The sequence below is a fragment of the Ranitomeya variabilis genome, chromosome 8, assembly GCF_051348905.1.
Source record: "Ranitomeya variabilis isolate aRanVar5 chromosome 8, aRanVar5.hap1, whole genome shotgun sequence".
Taxonomy (NCBI): domain Eukaryota; kingdom Metazoa; phylum Chordata; class Amphibia; order Anura; family Dendrobatidae; genus Ranitomeya; species Ranitomeya variabilis.
This window is the reverse complement of record NC_135239.1, coordinates 112,625,099-112,652,187: the sequence shown is the minus strand read 5'-3', so window position 1 is coordinate 112,652,187 and position 27,089 is coordinate 112,625,099. Positions and strand designations below refer to the sequence as shown.

The 27,089-nt window shown below is 45.3% G+C and overlaps 1 protein-coding gene across 3 annotated transcripts in view; it reads left to right on the top strand.

Annotated features, from left to right (window-relative positions):
• Positions 1–27,089, top strand: part of OLFML2B (olfactomedin like 2B) — a 626,988-nt gene that overhangs the window by 347,523 nt on the left and 252,376 nt on the right. For 2 of the 3 annotated variants that reach the window (XM_077278504.1, XM_077278503.1), the window contains exon 4: positions 24,550–24,720. The exons of the other annotated variant lie outside the window; for it this stretch is intronic. In XM_077278504.1, coding sequence (XP_077134619.1) covers positions 24,550–24,720 — 171 coding nt within the window. The remainder of the gene's footprint in view (positions 1–24,549; positions 24,721–27,089) is intronic. 3 annotated transcript variants of the gene reach the window in all.

Sequence of the window (27,089 nt, the reverse complement as noted above, 5' to 3'; positions counted from 1 at the left end):
GATTTTTCCCATTGGGGGAGGTGTAAACATGTCGTATGCTGGACAAACAGCTGCTGCAAATTAACAGATTGGAACACTCAGTAAGACCAGTCCACAAGGAAGACCTTTTTATAGGAAAGCTAGGTGTCAGCCGGGAAAGGTGGGGCAAAATAATTTGAAATCCAGGAGTGGTTCATTTTAATGAAGGTGAGATCATCCACATTTTGGGTAGCCAGACGAGTCCTTTTTTCGGTTAATATTGAACCAGCAGCACTGAATACTCTTTCTGATAGCACACTAGCTGCTGGGCAAGCAAGCTCCTGCAACGCATATTCTGCCAATTCAGGCCAGGTGTCTAATTTTGATGCCCATTAATCAAATGGGAATGACGGTTGAGGGAGAACATCGATAAGGGAAGAAAAATAGTTAGTAACCATACTGGACAAATGTTGTCTCCTGTCACTTTGAATAGATGCTGCAGTACCTGTCCTGTCTGCGGTCATTGCGAAATCACTCCACAACCTGGTCAGAAAACCCCTCTGTCCAAAGCCACTTCTGATCTGTGCACCTCTAACACCTCTGCCATGTAGCCCCCTGCAGCTTGTGTGAGAACCATCACCAGCGCTGTGTGCTGGGAATGCCTGAATCAAACAGTCTACAAGAGTAGCTTGTTTGGTTGCTAAGATTTGTTCGAGGTTCTCATGTGGCATAATATTTTGCAATTTGCCTTTATAGCGAGGGTCAAGGATGCAGGCCAACCAGTAATCGTCATCGCTCATCATTTTAGTAATGCGTGGGTCCTTTTTGAGGATACGTAAGGCATAATCCGTCATGTGGGCCAAAGTTCCTGTTGGCAACTCTGCGGTTGTGCTGGTTTGAGGGGCAGTTACAGGCAAATCTACGTCACTTGTCTCCCTTAAAAAAACAGAACCCGGCCTTGCAACGCCACTAATTTCTGTTGGCCCAGGAGAAGCTTCCTCATTAAAAAAGTACTCATCCCCATCATCCTCCTCGTCCTCCTCCTCCTCCTCTTCGCCCGCTACCGCGTCCTCTACACGGCCCTGACCAGACAATGGCTGACTGTCATCAAGGCTTTCCTCTTCCTCGGCTGCAGACGCCTGCTCTTTTATGTGCGTCAAACTTTGCATCAGCAGACGCATTAGGGGGATGCTCATGCTTATTATGGCGTTGTCTGCACTAACCAGCCGTGTGCATTCTTCAAAACACTGAAGGACTTGACACAGGTCTTGTAGCTTCGACCACTGCACACCTGACAACTCCATGTCTGCCATCCAACTGCCTGCCCATGTATGTGTATCCTCCCACAAAAACATAACAGCACGCCTCTGTTCGCACAGCCTCTGAAGCATGTGCAGTGTGGAGTTCCACCTTGTTGCAACGTCGATGATTAGGCAATGCTGGGGAAGGTTCAAAGACCGCTGATAGTTCTGCATACGGCTGGAGTGTACGGGCGAACGGCGGATATGCGAGCAAAGTCTGCGCACTTTGAGGAGCAGGTCGGGTAACCCCGGGTAACTTTTCAGGAAGCACTGCACCACCAGGTTTAAGGTGTGAGCCAGGCATGGAATGTGTTTCAGTTGGGAAAGGGCTATGGCAGCCATGAAATTCCTTCCGTTATCACTCACAACCTTGCCTGCCTCAAGATGTACAGTGCCCAGCCATGACTGAGTTTCATTCTGCAAGAACTCTGACAGAACTTCTGCGGTGTGTCTGTTGTCGCCCAAACACTTCATTGCCAATACAGCCTGCTGACGCTTGCCACTAGCTGTCCCATAATGGCACACCTGGTGTGCAACAGTGGCAGCTGCGGATGGAGTGGATGTGCGACTGCGGTGTGTGGACGAGCTCTCGCTTCTGCATGAGGAGGAGGAAGAGGAGGAGGGGGGGCGAACACCTACAGCCAACTCTTTCCTTGACCGTGGACTAGGCAAAACTGTCCCAATATTGCTGTCCCCTGTGGACCCTGCATCCACCACATTCACCCAGTGTGCCGTGATGGACACGTAACGTCCCTGGCCATGCCAACTGGTCCAGGCATCTGTTGTCAGGTGCACCTTTGTAGTCACAGACTGCCTGAGTGCATGGACGATGCGGTCTTTAACATGCTGTTGGAGGGCTGGGATGGCTTTTCTAGAAAAGAAGTGCCGACTGGGTAGTTCGTAGCGTGGTACAGCGTAGTCCATCAGCGCTTTGAAAGCTTCGCTTTCAACTAACCGGTAGGGCATCATCTCTAATGAGATTAGTCTAGCAATGTGGGCGTTCAAACCCTGTGTACGCGGATGCGAGGATGAGTACTTCCTTTTCCTAACAAGAGTCTCATGTAGGGTGAGCTGGACTGGAGAGCTGGAGATCGTGGAACTAGCGGTGGTGCCGGTGGACATGGGTGACTGAGAGAGGGTTCGAGATGGTATTCTTGCCAGTGCCCTACATACAGTGTTTCCTACTACTAACCTGGTGATTCCCTGACTGCTTTGGCCTGGCGACGAAAGCTGCACAGATACTGCAGGTGGTGTGGGAAATGGTCGGCTTACAGGGAGGGAAGGGATGTAGCGTTGCTGACTAGCTTCATTGGCCGAGGGTGCTGCAACCTTTAGGGACGTTTGGTAGTTAGTCCAGGCTTGCAAATGCATGGTGGATAAATGTCTATGCATGCAACTTGTATTTAGACTTTTAAGATTCTGACCTCTGCTTAAGGTTGTTGAACATTTTTGACAGATGACTTTGCGCTGATCATTTGGATGTTGTTTAAAAAAATGCCAGACTGCACTCTTTCTACTATCGGATACCTTTTCAGGCATTGCAGACTGAGCTTCTTTAACCGGATGGCCACGCTGTCCTCCAACTGGTTTTGGTTTTGCCACGCGTTTTTGGCCAGATACGGGCCCGGTAGATGGAACCTGTTGTGATGTTGATGCCTGCTGCGGCTCCTCCTCCTCCGCTTCAGAACTACTGCCGCCTGCACCCTGTTCCCCCAATGGCTGCCAATCGGGGTCCACAACTGGGTCATCTATGACCTCCTCTTCTATGTCGTGTGCGATTTCGTCTGTGTCACCGTGTAAGCCGGTGGTATAGCGTCCGTGACGGGGCACCATAGTCTCCGCTGGGTTTGATTCTGCCTCAGTACACTGCGAGGGCAATGTTCTGGTCTGAGTCAAAGGAACAGCATAGTAATCTGGCTGTGGCTGTGCATCTGTGCACTCCATGTCCGATTCAACTTCTAATGGACATGGCCTGTTAACTGTTTCACTGTCTAACCCAGGAACGGTATGTGTAAAGAGCTCCATGGAGTAACCCGTTGTGTCTCCTGACGCATCCTTCTCTCTTGTTCTGGGTGAAGAAGACAAGGAAGCGACTTTTCCCTGACCGGGAGCATCCACTGACGATGCACTGCTCTGACATTTGGCACTTTCCGAGGAGGAGGCGAAAGAGCTAGAGGCAGAGTCAGCAATGAAAGCCAATACTTGTTCCTACTGCTCCGGCTTCAAAAGTGTTTTTCCTACTCCCAGAAAAGAGAGCGTTCGAGGCCTTGTGTAGCCAGACAACGAACCTGGCTCAACAACTCGAGACTTAGGTGCTGTACTGCTTTTACCACGACCACCTGATGCTCCACCACCACTACCATCATTACCAGCTGACAATGACCGCCCACGGCCACGACCTCTTCCACTAGACTTCCTCATTGCTTGCAAAACATAACCAAAGTAACACTATTTGTTACTGTAAAACAACTTATAAGGTGAACTCAAACTTCTGTAGAATTTATATATACCTTTATAGGCGCCTGACACTGAAAGGAAAATCAGGCCCAATGTTACACACTAGTTTTTCTGTGGCCCAATAATTTGAGACAGATGGCACACACAGGCCCAGCACTCAAGCAGAAATGCCAATCTTAATCTCCCATTTTTTTTTTTTTTTTTCTGGGAGAATTTACCCTACAAAAAAAAAAAAAAGGCCCAGTATTACACAGTGTTTTCAGTGGCACACAATGAGAGAGAGATGCCACACACAGCAATGGCACGGAGGCAGACTTGCCAATATTTATCTCCCACTAATTTTTTTTTTGGAAAAGGGAGAATTTAGAAAAAAAAAAAGGCCAAGTATTACACAGTGTTTTCAGTGCCACACAATGAGAGAGAGATGCCACACACAGCAATGGCACGGAGGCAGACTTGCCAATATTTATCTCCCAATAATTTTTTTTTTTGAAAAGGGAGAATGTACCCCCCCAAAAAAATGGCCAACTAGTACACAGTGTTTTCAGTGGCACACAATGAGAGAGAGATGCCACACACAGCAATGGCACGGAGGCAGACTTGCCAATATTTATCTCCCACTAATTTTTTTTTGGAAAAGGGAGAATTTAGAAAAAAAAAAAAAAAGGCCAAGTATTACACAGTGTTTTCAGTGCCACACAATGAGAGAGAGATGCCACACATAGCAATGGCACGGAGGCAGACTTGCCAATATTTATCTCCCACTAATTTTTTTTTGGAAAAGGGAGAATTTAGAAAAAAAAAAAAAAAAGGCCAAGTATTACACAGTGTTTTCAGTGCCACACAATGAGAGAGAGATGCCACACACAGCAATGGCACGGAGGCAGACTTGCCAATATTTATCTCCCACTAATTTTTTTTTGGAAAAAGGGAGAATTTAGAAAAAAATAAATAAAAAAGGCCAAGTATTACACAGTGTTTTCGGTGCCACACAATGAGAGACAGATACCACACACAGCAATGGCACGGAGGCAGACTTGCCAATATTTATCTCCCTGCAGTTATCTCAGAAAAGTATGGCAGGCAGCTGTGAAAAGGACTGCTGCACACAAAAGTGTGGACAAACACACAAGATAGCTGTGCAGAAAGGAAGGAAAAACAGGATTTGTGCTTTGAAAAAAGCAGTTGGTTTACACAGCGGCGTACACACAAAGCAACGCAGCTATCAGGGAGCCTTCTAGGGCAGCACAATGAGCTACAGCGCTGAGGAAAAAAAAATGTAGCTTCCACTGTCCTGCAAACAAAAGGTGGTATTGGACAGTGGAAATCGCTACAGCACAAGCGGTTTGTGGCTTTATGTACCCTGCCTATCACTATCCCTGCTTCTGAAGAAGCTGCAGCAACCTCTCCCTACGCTCAGATTCGAAGCAGTAAGATGGCGGTCGGCGGGAACGCCCCTTTACAGCCCCTGTGACGCCGCAGAAAAGCAAGCCAATCACTGCAATGCCCTTCTCTAAGATGGTGGGGACTGAGATCTATGTCATCACGCTGCCCACACTCTGCGTCCACCTTCATTGGCTGAGAAATGGTGCTTTTAGCGTCATTGAAACGCGACTTTGGCGCGAAAGTCGCGTACCGCATGGCCTACCCCACACAGAGATCGGCTCGGTTTCATGAGATGCCGACTTTGCCAAAAGTCGGCGACTTATGAAAATTAACGATCCGTTTCGCTCAACCCTACTCATATGAACTTGAGCCTGGGAACTTTTCAGAATATTTTCCCAGGCTCGAGTTCATATGAGTTCATCCAGCAGAGGGCGCATCACCGCGACTCGAGGTAACTACAGTACATTCCCCTGCATTCCATTCATTCCCCAGATTTTACAGGCAGGAGCACAGCTGCATTAGCAGAGCTCCTGGGTGTAAAATGATTTAACCCGTTCAAATGGATCTATAGCATTGGACAAGACTGAACGACGGAAGGTATTGAATATTGTTGTTTGTTTTTTTAACTTTATTTCAGGTGACAAGGGTCTTCAGGTGGATTAAGAGTATAATAAAATATTCAAACACCATGTGTCTTTATTTCATTAAAATACTTTTTAATAATGTGTGTGTTTATTAACCATTTCGTACTATTGGATTAATAATGGATAGGTGTCATAATTGACGCCTCTCCATTATTAACCTGGCTTAATGTCACCTTACAATAGCAAGGTGACATTAACCCTTCATTACCCCATATCCCACCGCTACATGGGAGTGGGAAGAGAGAGGCTAAGTGCCAAAATAGGCGCATCTTATAGATGTGCCTTTTCTGGGGTGGCTGGGGGCAGATGTTTTTAACCAGGGGGGGCCAATAACCATGGTCCCTCCCTAGGCTATTAATATCTGCCCTCAGTCACCGGCTTTTCCACTCTGGCGGAGAAAATTGCGCGGGAGCCACGCCAATTTTTTCCGGGATATAACCCTTTAATTTAATAGCTAGAGACCCCAAATTTTACACAGAGACACTTGTTACATTAGTAAAGAGGAATATGTAATAAAAGAAGGGATATGAGATGGTTTACTGTGTGTAAACCATGTCTCATATTCTGTCGGGTTTGTGAAGGAGATAGGAAAAGCCGGCAATTGAATTACCGGCTTTTCTGCTACCTAGCGCTGAATTAAATATAAATATATATATATATATATGTGTCTCACTGACATATATATATATATATATATATATATATATATATATATATATATATAGACTGTATATATGTTTTTAAGAATATTTGAGCTGATGGATCCATGATCTGTCCATTTTGCAAGCCTGCGTGAAAAAAATTGCCATACGGAAGCCATACGGATGACACACGGATAAATTTGTGAGTAAAAATCGCATCCTCGCATTGAATACAGAACAGTGTTTTGGGACAATTTCTGTGTATTACGGTCATAAAAAGTGGACCGTATTTTCATACGCCTAGAGTGACGCCGGCCTTACAAGAAAGCAGTAAAAAATATAATGAAAAAACACAAGTAACCTAATTTTACCTTAAAAGGTACAGAAATGGTGCAGAAAAAGTCACCAAATAACTCATCGTGGGAATGTAGCCTTAAAATCGTGGTGAAGACACAATAAAAAAAACACTTGTAAAAAAATAGCCTAAAAATATGTGCACACAAAACACCTTTTAAACTCAGGTAAGCTTGCCTACTGGAGTTTTTAAAGCAGAAGACGATTCAAGAAATGCTGAAGTTTTTTTTCCTGAAGTGTTCTTTCGTGTTTTCCGGTTGATTTTTTTCAATATATTGAATAATGAAGAAATCACTAGTGTTTTTTCTTAAGCAAACATGATGGGAAAACGCTCTGAGAGATGTCCCGACATATTCTAGGTGTCTTTTGAACTTTCCCATTGACTTGTATTGGAAAGTAAAGAGCATCTTCCGAGTGGAAAATGCCAGAAGAATTTACATGTCCCTACTAGAGATGAGCGGTGTTCGAGTTGAACTGTTCGCCAATTTCAAATTCGAGCTGTTTTGGGCGGTGTTCGAGTCGTTCGACGAACCCGAACAATTTGCTTAAAATTCTGCTGTTCGAGTTTCTGTTCGATAACTGTTCGTTCACCAAAAGCCTAGCTTGATTTGCACATTAAAACTGTTTATCATTGTTAATGGACTGTTTCAGTGTATAGTGGGTGAAGGGGGGGGTCGGGGGGATAGATCTGTGCTGAAATAACGCCGATCTCCATTTTTTTTTTCCTTCCCGCATTTACAGTGGGGCGGTGCAGTCTCTCAGCCTATCAGCAGTGCACACACACACACAGCAATGTGCATGTGATGCACACAAGCAAGGGCATGTGTCATTGGCTGTGTATGTCACATGTCCTTGCCCTATAAGAACCAGCCATTTGCCCCGTCGCCACCATTTCCTCACTGCAGCAGCTTAGTGTTAGACGGCATCGCTGCTGCTGTGGGCGCTATACAGACTAAGAGTGTTTTTTTGGAGCGAATTGTCAGAGAGATAGGTTTAGGGAGTCGGGAGAAGTCGGGACTAGTTGTAATATCAGCCCTTTTCAGGGTAGGTTACAGCAGTTCATAGCACTGTTTGCCAGGCAGGTCTGAGCCAGTGCTGTGCAAGTGTTTGTCACAGCATTTGGTGTAATTTAGCTCACCCAATCCTTTTGGGCTAGTAGCATTGTCTGATAGTCATCTGAGTAGCCCGCCTGTGAAGCTAGCTACACCGCCTGTGTATCTCAATTTTTACTGCATCTAATCCAGTTAATAGTTTTGGGGTTTTGGGCTTATAGTAGCAGTGTCTGCACGTCAGCAGAGTAGCCCGCCTGTGAAACAAACTATACTGCCTGTGTATCTCAATTTTTACTGCATCTAACCCAGTAAATCGTTTTGGGGTTTTGGGCTTAGTAGCAGTGTCTGCACGTCAGCAGAGTAGCCCGCCTGTGAAACTAACTACATCGCCTGTGTATCTCTATTTTCACTGCATCTAATCCAGTTAATAGTTTAGGGCCTAGGAGCAGTGTCTGCACATCAGCAGAGTAGCCCGCCTGTGAAACAAACTATACCGCCTGTGTATCTCAATTTTTACTGCATCTAATCCAGTTAATAGTTTTGGGCCTAGGAGCAGTATCTGCACGTCAGCAGAGTAGCCAGCCTGTGAAACAAACTATACCGCCTGTGTATCTCAATTTTTACTGCATCTAATCCAGTTAATAGTTTTGGGCCTAGGAGCAGTGTCTGCACGTCAGCAGAGTAGCCAGCCTTTGAAACAAACTATACCACCTGTGTATCTCAATTTTTACTGCATCTAATCCAGTTAATAGTTTTGGGCCTAGGAGCACTGTCTGCACGTCAACAGAGTAGCCAGCCTGTGAAACAAACCATTCCGCCTGTGTATCTCAATTTTTACTGCATCTAATCCAGTTAATAGTTTTGGGCCTAGGAGCAGTGTCTGCACGTCAGCAGAGTAGCCAGCCTTTGAAACAAACTATACCGCCTGTGTATCTCAATTTTTACTGCATCTAATCCAGTTAATAGTTTAGGGCCTAGGAGCAGTGTCTGCACGTCAGCAGAGTAGCCAGCCTGTGAAACAAACTATACCGCCTGTGTATCTCAATTTTTACTGCATCTAGTCCAGTTAATAGTTTTGGGCCTAGGAGCAGTATCTGCATGTCAGCAGAGCAGCCAGCCTGTGAAACAAACTATACTGCCTGTGTATCTAAATTTTTACTGCATCTAATCCAGTTAATAGTTTTGGGCCTAGGAGCACTGTCTGCACGTCAGCAGAGTAGCCCATCTGTGAAACTAACTACACCACCTGTGTATCTCTATTTTTGCTGCATCTAATCCAGTTAATAGTTTAGGGCCTAGGAGCAGTGTCTGCCCGTCAGCAGAGTAGCCCGCCTGTGAAACAAACTATACCGCCTGTGTATCTCAATTTTTACTGCATCTAATCCAGTTAATAGTTTTAGGCCTAGGAGCAGTGTCTGCACTGTCCGATGAGCCCTGGTGCAATACGTTATGACGTATAGCCTGGGACAACGAGCTCAAGAGGTGGGGCAAATCACGCTGCAGGAGTGATCTCAGATCAGGGACCTATGCACTAGTTTGATGGCGGGGGCGCCTCCCACCGGCAGAGACACTTTTGCGTACTATGAGGGGCCCTGTGACAGTGACGTCGCCAACGAGTATGCCCTCCCCACCTGACGAAGGAACCTGCACTTTCATCTGCACCTTCCTCTTTGTCCCCGTGTAAGGTGGTATAGTATGCGGGAAGGGAAACCTGACTTTCAGCAGGGTCAGATTCTGGCTGTGTAGAGTGCAAGGGGAATGTAGTGGTCTGGGTCAATGTACCAGCAGACTCATGTAGCACTGGCTGGGCAATGGGCAGGATGAGGAGGAAACACATATATAGGCCCAAATAATAAAGTGGGCTAAATGCAGTTCAAAATTGGTAACAGGACTAACCAGGCGGCATTGCTTTGTTCAGTGGAGGACAACTGTAATGAGAGGCAGACACAGTTAGTAGGCCCAAATAATAAAGTGGGCCAAATAAAGTTCAAAATTGGTAACAGGAGTAAACAGGCGGCACTGCTTTGTTCAGTGGAGGAGAACACCAAAGAGCGGCAGACACCGTAAGTAGGGCCCAACCAAACTAGTAGGCCAAATGCAGTTTAAAATTAGTAAATATAGGCCGAAAGCCTGAAGATTGAAGCTCAGCTTTGTTCAGTGGAGGAGAACACGAAGGAGTGGCACACACCGTTAGTAGGGCCCAACCAAACTAGTAGGCCAAATGCAGTTTAAAATTAGTAAATATAGGCCGAAAGCCTGAAGATTGAAGCTCAGCTTTGTTCAGTGGAGGAGAACACTAAGGAGTGGCAGACACCGTTAGTAGGGCCCAACCAATCTAGTAGGCCAAATGCAGTTTAATATCTGATATAGGCCAAAAGCCTGAAGATTGAAGCTCAGCTTTTTTCCTTGGAGGACAACACCAAGGAGCGGCAGACACCGTTAGTAGGGCCCAACCAAACTAGTAGCCTAAATGCAGTTTAATATTCTAAATACAGGCCAAAAGCCTGAAGATAGAAGCTCAGGATAAAAAACCAGGAGAACACCAAGGAGCGGCAGACACCGTTAGTAGGCCCAACCAAACTAGTAGCCCCAATGCAGTTTTCAAATTCCTATAGGCTGAAAACCTGACAATTGAAGCTCAGCTTTTTTCAGAGGAGGACAGCTGTATTGAGTGGCGCAGACAGACACAGGTAGTAGGCCTTAACCAAAAAAGTTGGCTCAATGCAGTTTAAAAAAGGTTACAGGGGTACACAGGCAGCATTGGTGTGGTCAGCGGAGGACAATTGGAAGGAGTGGCGCAGACTTACTAGGCCTAAAATAAAAAATTAGGCTCTATGCAGTTTAAAATAGGTTACAGGGGTACACAGGCAGCATTGGTTTGGTCAGCAGAGGACGATTGCAAGGAGGGACTGCAGACAGACTTACTAGGCCTAAAATAAAAAAGTAGGCTCTATGCAGTTTAAAATAGGTTACAGGGGTACACAGGCAGCATTGGTTTGGTCAGCGGAGGACAAATGCAAGGAGGGACCGCAGACAGACTTACTAGGCCAAAAATAAAAAAGTTGTCTCTATGCAGTTTAAAGTAGGTTACAGGGGTACACAGGCAGCATTAGTGTGGTCAGCGGAGGACGATTGCAAGGAGGGACCGCAGACAGACTTACTAGGCCTAAAATAAAAAAGTAGGCTCTATGCAGTTTAAAATAGGTTACAGGGGTACACAGGCAGCATTGGTTTGGTTAGCGGAGGACGATTGCGAGGAGGGACCGCAGACAGACTTACTAGGCTTAAAATAAAAAAGTTGGCTCTATGCTGTTTAAAATAGGTTACAGGGGTACACAGGCAGCATTGGTGTGGTCAGCGGAGGACAATTGGAATGAGTGGCGCAGAGCTACTAGGCCTAAAATTAAAAAGAAGGCTCTATGCAGTTTAAATTAAGTTACAGGGGTACACAGGCAGCATTGGTGTGGTCAACAGAGGACAATTGGAAGGAGTGGCGCAGACTTACTAGGCCTAAAATAAAAAAGTAGGCACTATGCAGTTTTAAAAAGGTTACAGGGGTACACAGGCATCATTGGTTTGGTCAGCGGAGGACAATTGCAAGGAGGGACCGCAGACAGACTTACTAGGCCTAAAATAAAAAAGTTGGCTCTATGCAGTTTAAAATAGGTTACAGGGGTACACAGGCAGCATTGGTTTGGTCAGCGGAGGACGATTGCAAGGAGGGACCGCAGACAGACTTACTAGGCCTAAAATAAAAAAGTAGGCTCTATGCAGTTTAAAATAGGTTACAGGGGTACACAGACAGCATTGGTGTGGTCAGCGGAGGATGATTGCAAGGAGGGACCGCAGACAGACTTACTAGGCCTAAAATAAAAAAGTAGGCTCTATGCAGTTTAAAATAGGTTACAGGGGTACACAGGCAGCATTGGTGTGTTCAGCGGAGGACAATTGGAAGGAGTGGCGAAGACTTACTAGGCCTAAAATAAAAAAGTAGGCTCTATGCAGTTTTAAATAGGTTACAGGAGTACACAGGCAGCATTGGTTTGGTCAGCGGAGGACGATTGCAAGGAGGGACCGCAGACAGACTTACTAGGCCTAAAATAAAAAAGTTGTCTCTATGCAGTTTAAAATAGGTTACAGGGGTGCACAGGCAGCATTGGTGTGTTCATTGGAGGACGATTGCAACGAGGGGCAGACACAGTTAGTAGGGCCAAACAAGTAATAGGCAAAATGCAGTTTAAAATAGGTTACAGGAGTACGCAGGCGGCCTAGCTTTGTTCAGTGGAGGACAACTGTAAGGAGTGTCTGACACACTTAGTAGGCCAAAATAATAAAGTGAGGTTAATGTCTGGCAAAAAAAAAAAATCACAAATAAACAGGTGGCATACTTAGGTACAGGGGTGGGCTCCTCTGCTGACTTGCAGACAGTGGTAGTTGGCGCAAAGTATTAACTGGTGTAAATGTAGGACAGGGCCCCTGAATATTTTTACTAGCTACAATCATGTCAACAAATTGGTATCGGCAGTGCCATTGAAGGATTTAACAGCACAGACTAAACAGTGGAGGAGCAGTGAGAGGTAATTTTGCAAGTGGTAGAGCACTGTTTGAGCTGGGGGGGGAACACTCTCTCGTGGGCGGCGGTACTGGCCCAGGGCCCCTCATGTTACGACGGTGTGTCTGACGTTGGGTGTGCACCACCACCGCCAGAGACACTTCATTGTACTATGAGGGACCCTGTGCCAGTGCCGTCGCCCAAAAGTGGGCACACCCACCTGTTCAGCCAAACGGCACTCGCACGGGTGCCTGCGCCAAGTGGTGAGCACGGTCCCGTGGGGGGAGTGAGCCCATTTAGGGAGGTGTAAAAATGGCCTATGGTGGACATACAGCAGCTGCAAATGGAGAAATTTGAGCAGTCAGTAAGACGAGACCAAAAGCAAGACCTTTTTACAGGAAAGCTAGGTGTCAGCAGGGAAAGGTGGGGCAAAATAATTAGAAATCCATGATTGGTTCATTTTAATGAAGGTTAGATCATCAATATTTTGGGTAGCCAGCCGAGTCCTTTTTTCGGTCAGTATTGAACCAGCAGCACTGAATACTCTTTCTGATAGCACACTAGCAGCTAGGCAAGCAAGCTCCTGTAATGCATATTCTGCCAATTCAGGCCAGGTGTCTATTTTGGATGCCCAGTAATCAAATGGGAATGACGTGTGAGGGAGAACATCAATAAGGGAGAAAAAATAGTTAGTAACCATACTGGACAAATGTTGTCTCCTGTCACTTTGAATTGATGCTGCAGTACCTGTCGTGTCTGCGGTCATTGCGAAATCACTCCACAACCTGGTCATAAAACCCCTCTGTCCAATGCCACTTCTGATTTGTGCACCTCTAACACCTCTGCCATGTTGCCCCCTGCAGCTCGTGTGAGAACCATCACCGCCGCTGTGTGCTGGGAATGCCTGAACCACACGGTCTACAAGAGTTGCTTGTTTGGTAGCCAATATTTGCTCAAGGTTCTCATGTGGCATGATATCTTCGTCCGCCACCTCGTCCAGGAGACTTCCCTGAGCAGACAATGACTGACTGTCATCAAGGCTTCCCTCGTCCTTGGCTGCAGACACCTGCTCCTTTATGTGCGTCAAACTTTGCATCGGCAGACGTATTAGGGGGATGCTCATGCTTATGATGGCGTCGTCTGCACTAACCAGGCGTGTGCATTCCTCTAAACACTGAAGGACTTGACACAGGTCTTGTAGCTTCGACCACTGCACACCTGACAACTCCATGTCTGCCATCCAACTGCCTGCCCGTGTATGTGTATCCTCCCACAAATACATAACAGCATGCCTCTGTTCGCATAGCCTCTGAAGCATGTGCAGTGTGGAGTTCCACCTTGTTGCAACGTCGATTATTAGGCGGTGCTGGGGAAGCTGCAAAGATCACTGATGATTCTGCATATGGCTGGAGTGTACGGGCGAACGGCAGATGTGCGAGCAAAGACTTCACATCTTCAGGAGCAGGGCGGGTAACCCCGGATAACTTTTCAGGAAGCACTGCACCACCAGGTTCAAGGTGTGAGCCAGGCAAGGAATGTGTTTCAGTTGTGAAAGGGCTATGGAAGCCATAAAATTCCTTCTGTTAGCACTGACTACCTTGCCTGCCTCGAGATGTACACTGCCCAGCCATGACTGAGTTTCTTGCTGCAAGAACTCGGACAGAACTTCCGCGGTGTGTCTGTTGTTGCCCAAACACTTCATTTCCAACACAGCCTGCTGACGCTTACCACTAGCTGTTCTATAATGGGACACCTCATGTGCAACACTGGCAGCTGCGGATGGAGTGGTCGTGCGACTGCGGTCTGTGGATGAGCCCTCGCTTCTGCTGGAGGACGAGAAGGAGGAGGAGGGGTGGCGAACGCCTACAGCCAACTGTTTCCTAGACCGTGGGCTAGGCAGAACTGTCCCAATATGGCTGTCCCCTGTGGACCCTGCGTCCACCACATTAACCCAGTGTGCCGTGATGGACACGTAACATCCCTGGCCATGCCTACTGGTCCATGCATCTGTTGTGAGGTGCACCTTCTACTGACAGATTGCCTGAGTGCATGGACAATTCGGTCTTTGACATGCTGGTGGAGGGCTGGGATGGCTTTTCTTGCAAAGAAGTGTCGACTGGGTAGGTCATAGCGTGGTACTGCGTAGGCCATCAGGGCTTTGAAAGCTTCGCTTTCAACCAACCAGTAGGGCATCATCTCTAATGAGATTAGTCTAGCAATGTGGGCGTTCAAACCCTGTGTACGCGGATGAGAGGACGAGTACTTCCTTTTCCTAAAGAGAGTCTCTTGTAGGGTGAGCTGGACTGGAGAGCTGCATATGGTGGAACTAGCGGGAGTGGTGGTGGACATGACAGACTGAGAGAGGGTTGGTGATGGTATTCTTGTTGTTGGCCTACATACAGTGTTTCCTACCAAGAACTTGGTGATTCCCTGACTGCTTTGGCCTTGCGACGATACCTCCACATTTGCTGCAGGTGGTGTTGTAAACGGTGGGCTTACAGTGAGGGATGGAATGTAGCGTTGCTGACTAGCTTCATTGTGAGCAGGTGCAACAACGTTATGGGATGTTTGGTAGTTAATCCAGGCTTGCAAGTGCATGGTGGTTAAATGTCTACGCATGCAAGTTGTATTTAAATTTCTGACATTCTGACCTCTGCTAAAGGTCCTTGAGCATTTCTTACAGATCACTTTGCACTGATCATTCGGATCTTGGTTAAAAAATTGCCAGACTGCACTCTTCCTACTATCGAATACCTTTTCAGGCATTGCACACTGTGCTACTTTAACCGGATGGCCACGCTGTCCTACAACTGTTTTTGGTTTTGACATACGTTTTTGGCCAGATATGGGCCTGCCAGATGAAAGCTGTTGCGATGTTGATGCCTGCTGCGGCTCCTCCTCCACTTCAGAGCTACTGCCAGCGGCACCCTCTTCCCCCAATGGCTGCCAATCGGGGTCAACTACTGTGTCATCTATCACCTCCTCTTCTATGTCCTGTGCACCTTCCTCTGTGTCACCGTGTAAGCCGGTGCTATAGCGTTCGGGATGGGGCACCATAGTCTCATCAGGGTCAGATTCTGGCTCAGCACACTGCGAGGGCAATGTTCTGATCTGAGTCAATGGAGCAGCATAATAATCTAGCTGTGGCTGTGCATCTGTGCACTCCATGTCCGATTCATCTTGTAATGGCAATGGCCTGTTAACAATTTCCCTTTTTTAACCCAGGCATGGTATGTGTAAAGAGCTCCATGGAGTAACCTGTTGCGTCGCCTGACGCATCCTTCACTAATGTTCTGGGTGAAGGACACAAGGAAGCGACTTTTTCCTGACCGGGAGCATCCACTGACGATGCGCTGCTTTTAAATTTTGCACTTTCCTAAGAGGAGGGAAAGAGCTAGAGGCAGAGTCAGCAAGGAAAGCCAAAACTTTTTCCTGCTGCTCCGGCTTTAAAAGCGGTTTTACTACTCCCAGAAAAGGGAGCGTTCGAGGCCTTCTGTAGCCAGATGATGACGCTGGCTCAACAACTCGAGACTTAGGTGCTATTTTGCTTTTCCCAACACCACCTGATGCTCCACCACCACTACCATCATTACCAGCTGGCAATGACCGCCCACGGCCACGACCTCTTCCACCAGACTTCCTCATTCTTGGAAAAATGTAACCAAACTAACAACCGTTATATGGTACTGTAAAACCAGGTAGAAGGTGTACATAAACTTGTTGTGAATTTACATCTCCCTTTATAGATGTGGGAGACTGCTGGGAAAATCAGGCCCACTGTATTACACTACACAGTTTCAGTGTCAGAAAGTGGCTGACAGATATGCCACAAACAGGACTGACGCAGCTGCACTTAGTGGCAATAGAAATGTCCCTTTATAGGTGTGGGAGACTGCTGGGAAAATCAGGCCCACTGTATTACACTACACAGTTTCAGTGTCAGAAAGTAGCTGACAGATATGCCACAAACAGGACTGACACAGATGCACTTAGTGGCAATAGAAATTTCCCTTTATAGGTGTGGGAGACTGCTGAGAAAATCAGGCCCTCTGTATTACACTACACAGTTTCAGTGTCAGAAAGTGGCTGACAGATATGCCACAAACAGGACTGACGCAGCTGCACTTAGTGGCAATAGAAATTTCCCTTTCTAGGTGTGGGAGACTGCTGGGAAAATCAGGCCCACTGTATTACACTACACAGTTTCAGTGTCAGAAAGTGGCTGGCATATATGCCACAAACAGGACTGACGCAGATGCACTCAGTGGCAATATAAATCTCCCTTTTTATGTGTAGGAGACAGCAGAAAAATCAGGCCCACTTTATTACACTACACAGTTTGAGTGGCAGAAAGTGGCTGGCAGATATGCCACAAACAGGACTGACGCAGATGCACTCAGTGGCAATTGAAATTTCCCTTTATAGGTGTGGGAGACTAGTGGGAAAATCAGGCCCACTGTATTACACTACACAGTTTGAGTGTCAGAAAGTGGCTGACAGATATGCCACAAACAGGACTGACGCAGCTGCACTTAGTGGCAATAGAAATTTCCCTTTATAGGTGTGGGAGACTGCTGGGAAAATCAGGCCCACTGTATTACACTACACAGTTTCAGTGGCAGAAAGTGGCTGGCAGATATGCCACAAACAGGACTGATGCAGATGCACTCAGTGGCAATATAAATCTCCCTTTTTATGTGTGGAAACAGCAGAATAATCAGGCCCACTGTATTACACTACACAGTTTGAGTGGCAGAAAGTGGCTGGCAGATATGCCACAAACAGGACTGACGCAGATGCACACAGTGGCAATATAAATCTTCCTTTTTATGTGTGGGAGAATGCAGGAAAAAATCAGGCCCACTGTATTACACTACACAGTTTCAGTGTCAGAAAGTGGCTGGCAGATATGCCACAAACAGGACTGACGCAGATGCACTCAGTGGCAATATAAATCTCCCTTTTTATGTGTAGGAGACAGCAGAAAAATCAGGCCCACTTTATTACACTACACAGTTTGAGTGGCAGAAAGTGGCTGACAGATATGCCACAAACAGGACTGACGCAGATGCACTCAGTGGCAATTGCAATTTCCCTTTATAGGTGTGGGAGACTAGTGGGAAAATCAGGCCCACTGTATTACACTACACAGTTTGAGTGTCAGAAAGTGGCTGACAGATATGCCACAAACAGGACTGACGCAGCTGCACTTAGTGGCAATAGAAATTTCCCTTTATAGGTGTGGGAGACTGCTGGGAAAATCAGGCCCTCTGTATTACACTACACAGTTTCAGTGTCAGAAAGTGGCTGACAGATATGCCACAAACAGGACTGACGCAGATGCACTTAGTGGCAATAGAAATTTCCCTTTCTAGGTCTGGGAGACTGCTGGGAAAATCAGGCCCACTGTATTACACTACACAGTTTCAGTGTCAGAAAGTGGCTGGCAGATATGCCACAAACAGGACTGACGCAGATGCACTCAGTGGCAATATAAATCTCCCTTTTTATGTGTGGAAACAGCAGAATAATCAGGCCCACTGTATTACACTACACAGTTTGAGTGGCAGAAAGTGGCTGGCAGATATGCCACAAACAGGACTGATGCAGATGCACTCAGTGGCAATATAAATCTCCCTTTTTATGTGTGGAAACAGCAGAATAATCAGGCCCACTGTATTACACTACACAGTTTGAGTGGCAGAAAGTGGCTGGCAGATATGCCACAAACAGGACTGACGCAGATGTACACAGTGGCAATATAAATCTTCCTTTTTATGTGTGGGAGAATGCAGGAAAAAATCAGGCCCACTGTATTACACTACACAGTTTGAGTGGCAGAAAGTGGCTGGCAGATATGCCACAAACAGGACTGACGCAGATGCATTCAGTGGCAATATAAATCTCCCTTTTTATGTGTGGGAGAATGCAGGGAAAAAATCAGGCCCACTGTGTTACACTACACAGTTTGATTGGCAGAAAGTGGCTGGCAGATATATAAAAAAATACAAGGGCTGTAGTAGAATTTCAATCTCCCTACAATGATCAAAGGACAAGTATGGCAGCAATAAAAAGGACTGCTGCACACAAGAGTGTGGACAAAGAAACAAGAGAACTGTGCAGAAAGAAGCAACAGGATTTTTGCTTTGAAAAAAGCAGTTGGTTTGCACAGCGGCGTACAAACAGCAATGCAGCTATCAGGGAGCCTTATAAGCTACAGAGCTGATGCACAGAAATCTAGCCTCCACTGTCCCTGCAAAGAAAAGGTGGTGTTGGACAGTGGAAATCGCTACAGCACAAGCGGTTTGGGGGTTAATCTTTCCTCCCTAACAATATCCCTGCTTCTGACGAAGCTGCAGCAACCTCTTCCTATGCTACGATCAGCAGAAGTAAGATGGCGGTCAGCGTGCATGCCCCTTTATAGCCCTTGTGACGCCGCTGAAAGCAAGCCAATTACTGTAATGCCCTTCTCTAAGATGGTGGGGACCGAGACCTATGTCATCACGCTGCCCACACTCTGCATCCACCTTCATTGGCTGAGAAATTGCACTGAACGTGTCATATGAAACGCGACTTTGGCGTGAAGATTGCCTACCACATGGCCGATCCCACACTGGGATCGGCTCGGGTTTCACGAAACCCGACTTTGCCGAAAGGCGGCGATTTATGAAATTGACCCGTTTTGCTCAACCCTACTATGCACCCTTCTGCACAGTTTTGAAATAGCAACGAAGATGTTTAGTGCTGACGATGCCATTATCAGCATGACCATTCCGGTGATTTACATGCTGGAGCACACCTTACACAGTGTTCGGAGTCAGGTGGTGGAACAAGAGGAGGAGGAGGAACAGGAGGAGTCGTATGCGGAAGGGATCATATCTTCAAGGTCAAGAAGGTTGGCAGCACCAAGGCGGCTGGCATTGGAGGCTGGGGGAGAGGGATTACCGAGGGTGCATGGTAGCAGCCAAACTGTTGGGGAAGGTGCAGGAGGCGAGGAAGAAGTGGAGGACAAACTGACGCTGGGCATGGAAGACTCATCAGATGAGGGAGACCTTGATCAAATTTCTGTTGTGCGAGGTTGGGGGGAGAGGGCAGGCGAAGGAAGCATGATTCTCACCTCGCCACCACCTAGACAACAAGGAATTGGTCCTCCTGGATGCGCAAGACACATGAGTGCCTTCTTGCTACACTACCTGCAACATGACCCTCGGATTGTCAGAATCCGAAGTGATGCTGACTACTGGGTTGCCACACACTTAGATCCCCGGTACAAAAGCAAATTTGGCGAAATAATTCCTGCCATAGAAAGGGATTCACGCATGCAGGAGTATCAGCAGAGACTGTTACAGAATCTAACATCTGCTTTTCCACAAAACACCAGTGGTGCACGTAGTCAATCTCTGAGTTCTAACTTGCCAACCGTGGGACTATCGAGTCATCACTCTAACCGTAACAGTAACATCGTATCTGCTGGAAACAGCAATTTTTTCCAATCGTTTCAAGATTTTTTTAGACCATCCTTTGCAAGGCCACAGGAGACAAGAAGTCTGACGCACAGCCAAACACCTAGAGAGGATGGTACAAGAGTATCTCCAAGTTAACATCGATGCCATGACTGTGGAACTGGACCCTTGCTCATTTTGGGCTTCCAATCTTGAAAAATGGCCTGAGCTCACCACTCACGCATTGGAGATCTTGTCGTGCCCCGCAGCCAGCGTTCTCTATGAACGTGTGTTCAGCGCTGCTGGTGGTGTGCTGACAGATAAGCACACGCGGCTGTCCAGTGACAATGTAGACAGACTAACGTTCATCAAGATGAACAAATCCTGGATCCGCAAGGACTTTTCTACCCCTGTGTCATCTTGGGGAGACTAAAAGCTTGATGATTTTTGAAAATCACCTCACCAACCGTTTAAAAAAAATCTGGCGAAATTGATGCCACTTAAGTGGTGTCTGTGGCCGAATTTTTTTTAAAAATGGAGACTCTTTTATTTAGTCCCCTTGCTGAGTTTTACATGACGTTGCCATCGTCAATTCCAGGTGGGTGGGGTCATCTGCAGAGTTGTTTACTCATACTATGGCCTGGGATTCAGAGGTCTGCTCCAAAGCTTCAGTGTCTGCTAGTCAGCAGAGTAGCCCAGCCACCCACCGCCTGTTTGCCTAAGTGCTATTTTTAATGGCATCTGGCCCAGGAAATCCTTTTGGGCCTAGTAGCAATTTCTGCTACTCAGCAGAGTACCCCACCCATGAAGCAAGCTACATCGCCTTCTTTCTTTCTCAATCTAACCCCTCGGCTCTGGGGTGTCCACTCTCCCTCCAGCTCTCTCCTTCTCACAGGTGGACTACCGCGTGTTTTCACACTGTGGCAAATCTTTTGGGCCCAGGCATAAGAAGTCGTTGAGGTAATGGATAATATGTGCCACCTTACAAACGTCCATGACGACACATTCGAGGAAGCAACTAAATGCCTGACATAGTGAGCAGGATATGGAGCACCACATGGGCAAACCGCGATCTATGTAGTATGCTCCTTCACAGAAGCAGCCCAATGGGAGGACACTATTCAGAGGCACAGGTAGTAACCGGAACGCCCCCTCAATGTGTGTTTTGGCCATTAGGGTGCCCCTTACCAACTTCTTGACCCACCTGATTGCCTCTTCAAAGGAGGTACAGTACATAGTACTGTACTTGGTTCCGCGTCGATGTTGTCGTTTACTGACCTGCCCCTTGGATATGACAAATGGTGGATTAGTCTGAATGTATTGGGTTCATTTTTTGGCACAACTCCCAACGAGGGTACCACTACGTCTTCTAAGGAAGGTGTTCTTAATGGACCCGCCGCCATTCTACCAAAAGATATTTCTTTTTTAATTTTTTTTGTCAAGACGTCTGGGTGTTGGTAGAGTGAGTTTAGATTTTTACTCCAGCCTTTCTTGATTTTAGAAGGGCATGACATGCCTATATCTGTGTCTCCTCCTCCTTTTACTCCTCCACCTCTTTTCTTTTCGCATTACTATATGTAGTTGTGACTTTTCCATGTGTTTGTTGTGTCTTCTGAGCAGTTTGTCAGCTTTTGGACACCTTTTAAGGTGTTTTCTATGTGTTTTCCATGTGATTGTATGTGTTTGTGTTTGCCTGCCATTGGTTTCAATGGGGTTCGACGGTGTTCGACGAACAGTTCGTCGAACACGTCCCTGTTAGACGAACCGAACCGAACCCGAACACTAGGGAGGTGGCTCATCTCTAGTCCCTACTTTTAACTGCTTGGCATTTTTTAGAAACATGAAGCAATTAAAAGAAGTTCAAAAACCTGAACCTATGAACAGCAAACGTTTTTTATATAGAATCCTCCTGGAAAACACACAGTACTCGCATACCCTCAGGCCTAATTCAGACATTCGTTTTCACATGTTCTATCCATATTTTTTTGTGAGCCATGAGTCCTCGAAAATTTCACTTTGGAGTTGTGGTTCAAAATGACCCATAGGAGTCTACAGATCCATGAATATCCCGGATGGCACACAGAAGCCATCTGGGTGCTACTCGTGTACTGTCTGTTTTTAACCCCTTCATGCATGACCTTGGGATTTTCCTTTTTTGTGTTAACGTTTTTTTGCTCCCCTTCTTCCCAGAGCCATAACTTTTTTTATTATTCAGGCCATATGGCAATTTTTAGGCACCATTGACGTTATCATACATTGTACTGAAAAATGGGAAAAAAATTCCAAGTCCGGTGAAATTGAAAAAAAGTGCAACTCCACAATTGTTTTTTGGCTATTTTTTACCACGTTTTTGAAATGCTAAAACTGACATACCATTATGATTCTCCAGGTCATTACAAGTACGCAGATACCAAACATGTATAGGTTCTATTTAATTTAAGTTGTGGAAAAAAATTCCACAGTTTGTTAACCCCTTCCCGACCTCCGCCGTACTAGTACTGCGGAGGTCGGGACCCCCGCTTTGATGTGGGCTCCGGCGCTGAGCCCGCATCAAAGCTGGGACATGTCAGCTGTCATGTGCCCTCAATAGCGGTGGGTGAAATCGCGATTCACCCGCCGCTATTAACTAGTTAAATGCCGCTGTCAAACGCTGACAGCGGCATTTAACTACCGCTTCCGGCCATCGGGCTGGAAATGAGCGCATCACCGACTGCCATCACATGATCGGGGGTCAGCGATGCGTCGGCATAACAACCAGAGGTCTCCTTGAGACCTCTATGGTTATTGATGCCGGCTTGCTGTGAGCCCCACCCTGTGGTCGGCGCTCATAGCAAGCGTGTAATTTAGCTACATAGGAACGATTTATGCATCGCTCCTATGTAGTGGAGCCGATCGAGTTGTGCTAGCTTTTAGCCTTCCATGGAGGCTATTGAAGCATGGCAAAAGTTAAAAAAAAAAGTTTTAAAAAATATGAAAAAAATAAAAAAATATAAAAGTTTAAATCATCATTTGGTATTGCCATGTTCAGAATTGCCCGAGCTATCAATAAAAAAAAGGATTAACCTGATCGCTAAACAGCGTAGCGAGAAAAAAATTCAAAATGCCAGAATTACTTTTTTGGTCGCCGCAACATTGCATTAAAATGCAATAACGGGCGATCAAAAGAACGTATCTGCACCAAAATGGTATAATTTACAACGTGAGCTCGGCACGCAAAAAATAAGCCCTCACCCAATCACAGATCAAGAAAATGGAGACGCTATGGGTATTGGAAAATTGCGCAATTTTTTTTTTTAGCAAAGTTTGGAATTTTTCTTTACCACTTAGATAAAGGGTAACCTAGACATGTTTGCTGTCTATGAACTCGTAATGACCTGGAAAATCAAAATGGCAGGTCAGTTTTAGCATTTAGTGAACCTAGCAAAAAAGCCAAACAAAAAATAAGTGTGGGATTGCACTTTTTTTGCAATTTCACAGCACTTGGATTTTTTTTCCAGTTTTCTAGTACAGGACATGCTAAAACCATTGATGTTGTTCAAAGGTAGAACTTGTCCTGCAAAAAATAAGCCCTCACATGGCCACATTGACGGAAAAATAAAAAAGTTATGGCTCTGGGAAGGAGGGGAGCGAAAAACGAGAATGCAAAAATGGAAAAGGGCAAGGTCTTGAAGGGGTTAAACAAAAAAAATGGCCCCATTTTCCAAGACCTGTAACGTCTCCATTTTTTGGTATATGGGACTGGATGAAGGCTTATTTTTTGTGTGCCCAGATGATGTTTTATTGATTCAATTTTGGGGTAGATAAAATGTTTTGATCGCCTGTTATTGCATTTTATTGCAATGTTGCGACAACCAAAAAGCCTTAATTCTAGCAGTTTTATTTTTTTTTCGTCACGCCGTTTACCGATCGGATTAATTCCTTTTACATTTTGAGAGATTGGGCGTTTATAAACTCAGCAATATCAAATGTGTGTAGTTTTATTTATTATTTTTGTTGTCTTATTTTGAATGGACCAAAAGGGTGATTTGAATGTTTATATTTTTAAAATTTTTAAAATATTTATTAAAGTATTTTTTTACACTTTTCACTGACTTCAGTAGTGTCTGTAGGAGACTTGAGGTTGCAATCATCCGATCGTTTATGTGTAGCAAAAATGATCATCTACTATCTTAGACTATCTTATGCAGACCCCTGGCTGTCATGCCAACCTATGTGACAGAGGCGCAGACGGGTTTGTGACACGCTGCCATTAAGTGCAAATCAAATGCCGCTGCCAGAGATTGACAGCAGCTTTTAACATGTTAACAGCCGCGGGTGGATGGCGATTCCACCCTTAGCTGTTAGAGTTCACATGACAGCAGATCAAAAATCTCAGTGCTAGAGCCCGCCTCAAAGAGAGGGAGCCAACATACCTATACGCCATAGGTCGTGAAGGGGTTAACATTATAATGGCTAGAAACTTGCCAATGTTTTTGGGTTTTTTTCTTTTTTGCAGAGATGAAATTCACTGATGAAACATTGATGGTATAAACTGAAATACTGACCAAACACTGTGGAAAATCTGATCTAGCACACTTTTAAAAGTTGGCCTCTTGTTTTACACATGCGAGTAGAAAACAAATGTCTAACTGATGACTTAGAACTTGTCTCCCATGGTCTGTTAATGTTTAAATGTGTGTCACAATGTTGTCAAACTATTTAATTCAACTAACTTAGCATCTATGTACTAAAGTATTAATTTAAATTGTCTTATATGATACAGGTTATTTCTAAAAATATCACAAAACAGCAAGAGAAAATTAAGGACAGAGTGGATGAAATTCTGACTGAAATGAATAAGAAAGAGAAGGAGAATGGCACTGTTGATGAAAATCTGCAAAATATCGGTACAATTCTACAGAGAGATGCAGCTGCAGTCTTCAGTTATACACATGTATGTATGTGTGCTGATAATGAATTACTTCTACTATGGGAAACGACAAACTAGGTTACAGATGTAGCCAAGGTTACTGAGCCCTATCTCACTCAAGAGAGGTCAGATAATGTAAGGTAGCACAAGCTATTCAGCTATGTAAAGCTGGATGTCATAACACTACACTTTATTGTGTCATGATATCCCAGTGCTGCATTATCTAAGTCAAGTTAACTATTGCAAAGTCTATAGTTTACTGACAATTGTCAAGAATTACAAAGAAAAGTTAGAAAAATGTTTAGAATTGAGAGTCCTCAGTGGTTGATACTTTTTAACCACTGAGGACTCTCAATTCTAAATATTTTTCTATCTACTAGCTAACACGGTACCAATATATATATCTATATATATCTATATATATATTTCCTGTAAAGAAAAGTTAAAAGGTTACCTAAGTTTGCCTTAGTGTGACTGCAGACTTCTGAATTGTGACAGCATGTAGTGTGCATACTGTCATGATTCCCTGGAATTTTCAGTCCAAATAAGCAATCATATGACTGCATGTAAAAGTTTTGCACACATAGTAACATAGTAACATAGTTTTTAAGGTTGAAGGAAGACTTTTAAGTCCATCTAGTTCAACCCATAGCCTAACCTAACATGCCCTAACATGTTGATCCAGAGGAAGGCAAAAAAAACCCATGTGGCAAAGAGTAAGCTCCACATTAGGGAAAAAAATTCCTTCCCGACTCCACATACGGCAATCAGACTAGTTCCCTGGATCAACGCCCTATCAAGGAATCTAGTGTATATACCCTGTAACATTATACTTTTCCAGAAAGGTATCCAGTCCCCTCTTAAATTTAAGTAACGAATCACTCATTACAACATCATACAGCAGAGAGTTCCATAGTCTCACTGCTCTTACAGTAAAGAATCCGCGTCTGTTATTATGCTTAAACCTTCTTTCCTCCAGACGTAGAGGATGCCCCCTTGTCCCTGTCTCTGGTCTACGAGTAAAAAGATCATCAGAAAGGTCTTTGTACTGTCCCCTCATATATTTATACATTAAAATAAGATCACCCCTTAGCCTTCATTTTTCCAAACTAAACAGCCCCAAGTGTAATAACCTATCTTGGTATTGCAGACCCCCCAGTCCTCTAATAACCTTGGTCGCTCTTCTCTGCACCCGCTCTAGTTCAGCTATGTCTTTCTTATACACCGGAGACCAGAACTGTGCACAGTATTCTAAGTGTGGTCGAACTAGTGACTTGTATAGAGGTAAAATTATGTTCTCCTCATGAGCATCTATGCCTCTTTTAATGCATCCCATTATTTTATTTACCCTTGCAGCAGCTGCCTGACACTAGACACTAATTATGAGCTTGCCATTCACCCCACAGGTGTATCTAGGTTTTCTGGCACCCAGGGCAAGAATTCAGTTTGGCGCCCCCCAGCACATATGCAGTTTGCACACTTAGCCACGTGTCGATGAGCTGCTCTTCCTAATTCTCTCAATGTCCAGTGAAAAACTGAGAGAAGCAGGAAGAACTCCTCATTGTCACGTAGCAGTAAGTATGAAAATCACATGTGAGTGAAGTGGCCATGTGATGACTGCTGGAACCTGAAAGCAGAGCTGAATCCTGACAGTTAGGATATTACATGTTTTTAGGACTGGCTACAGAGCTTCATTTTATAATTTAGGTGAAAGTCTGCAGTCATTCTATGTGACTGCAGGCTTCTGAATTCTCACAGAGCAAGCACTGCACACTTTTAGGATTCTCCCTTGCCAGTGGCAAGAGTGGACGGCCATGACAGCACAAGTATGTGATTTGTATACTTCTGGCCACATTCCGACTAGACCTGCCTGACTTCAGTCAATTCATTTTCATTGAGTGAGGCCACACATGTGTAGTAAGCAAGTGACCACATGTATGCAATTTGCCAACACCAGAGAATCCTGACAGCGTGCAGTGCGCACTGTGAGAATTCAGAAGTCTGCAGTCACAAAGTATGACTGCAGACATATCACAAACTTGATCAACCCCTTTAATGCTCCTAACATAAATAACAATATGAGAATTAGTCAGTATCACAAAAAAAACACATTTACATCCAGGTACCTGATAGATGACGTTGTTTCTGGAGTCGCCTCTTTCTTTTCATCTTTATCTTGTCCAGATGCCATGATGACTCTTCTCATCCACAGCCAGAGCTTGTTTCTGCTGACTTCCATCTTCTCCGGTCTACTGCAGCACATCCCGACACAACGCCCTTAAAGATAGCAGTGTTATTATAATGCTCCTGAATAAAAATACCTGCCCTAAGCTGAGCCCCTAACTAAATAATTGCCCCTCACTATATTCCCATCACATAATATGACCCTCACT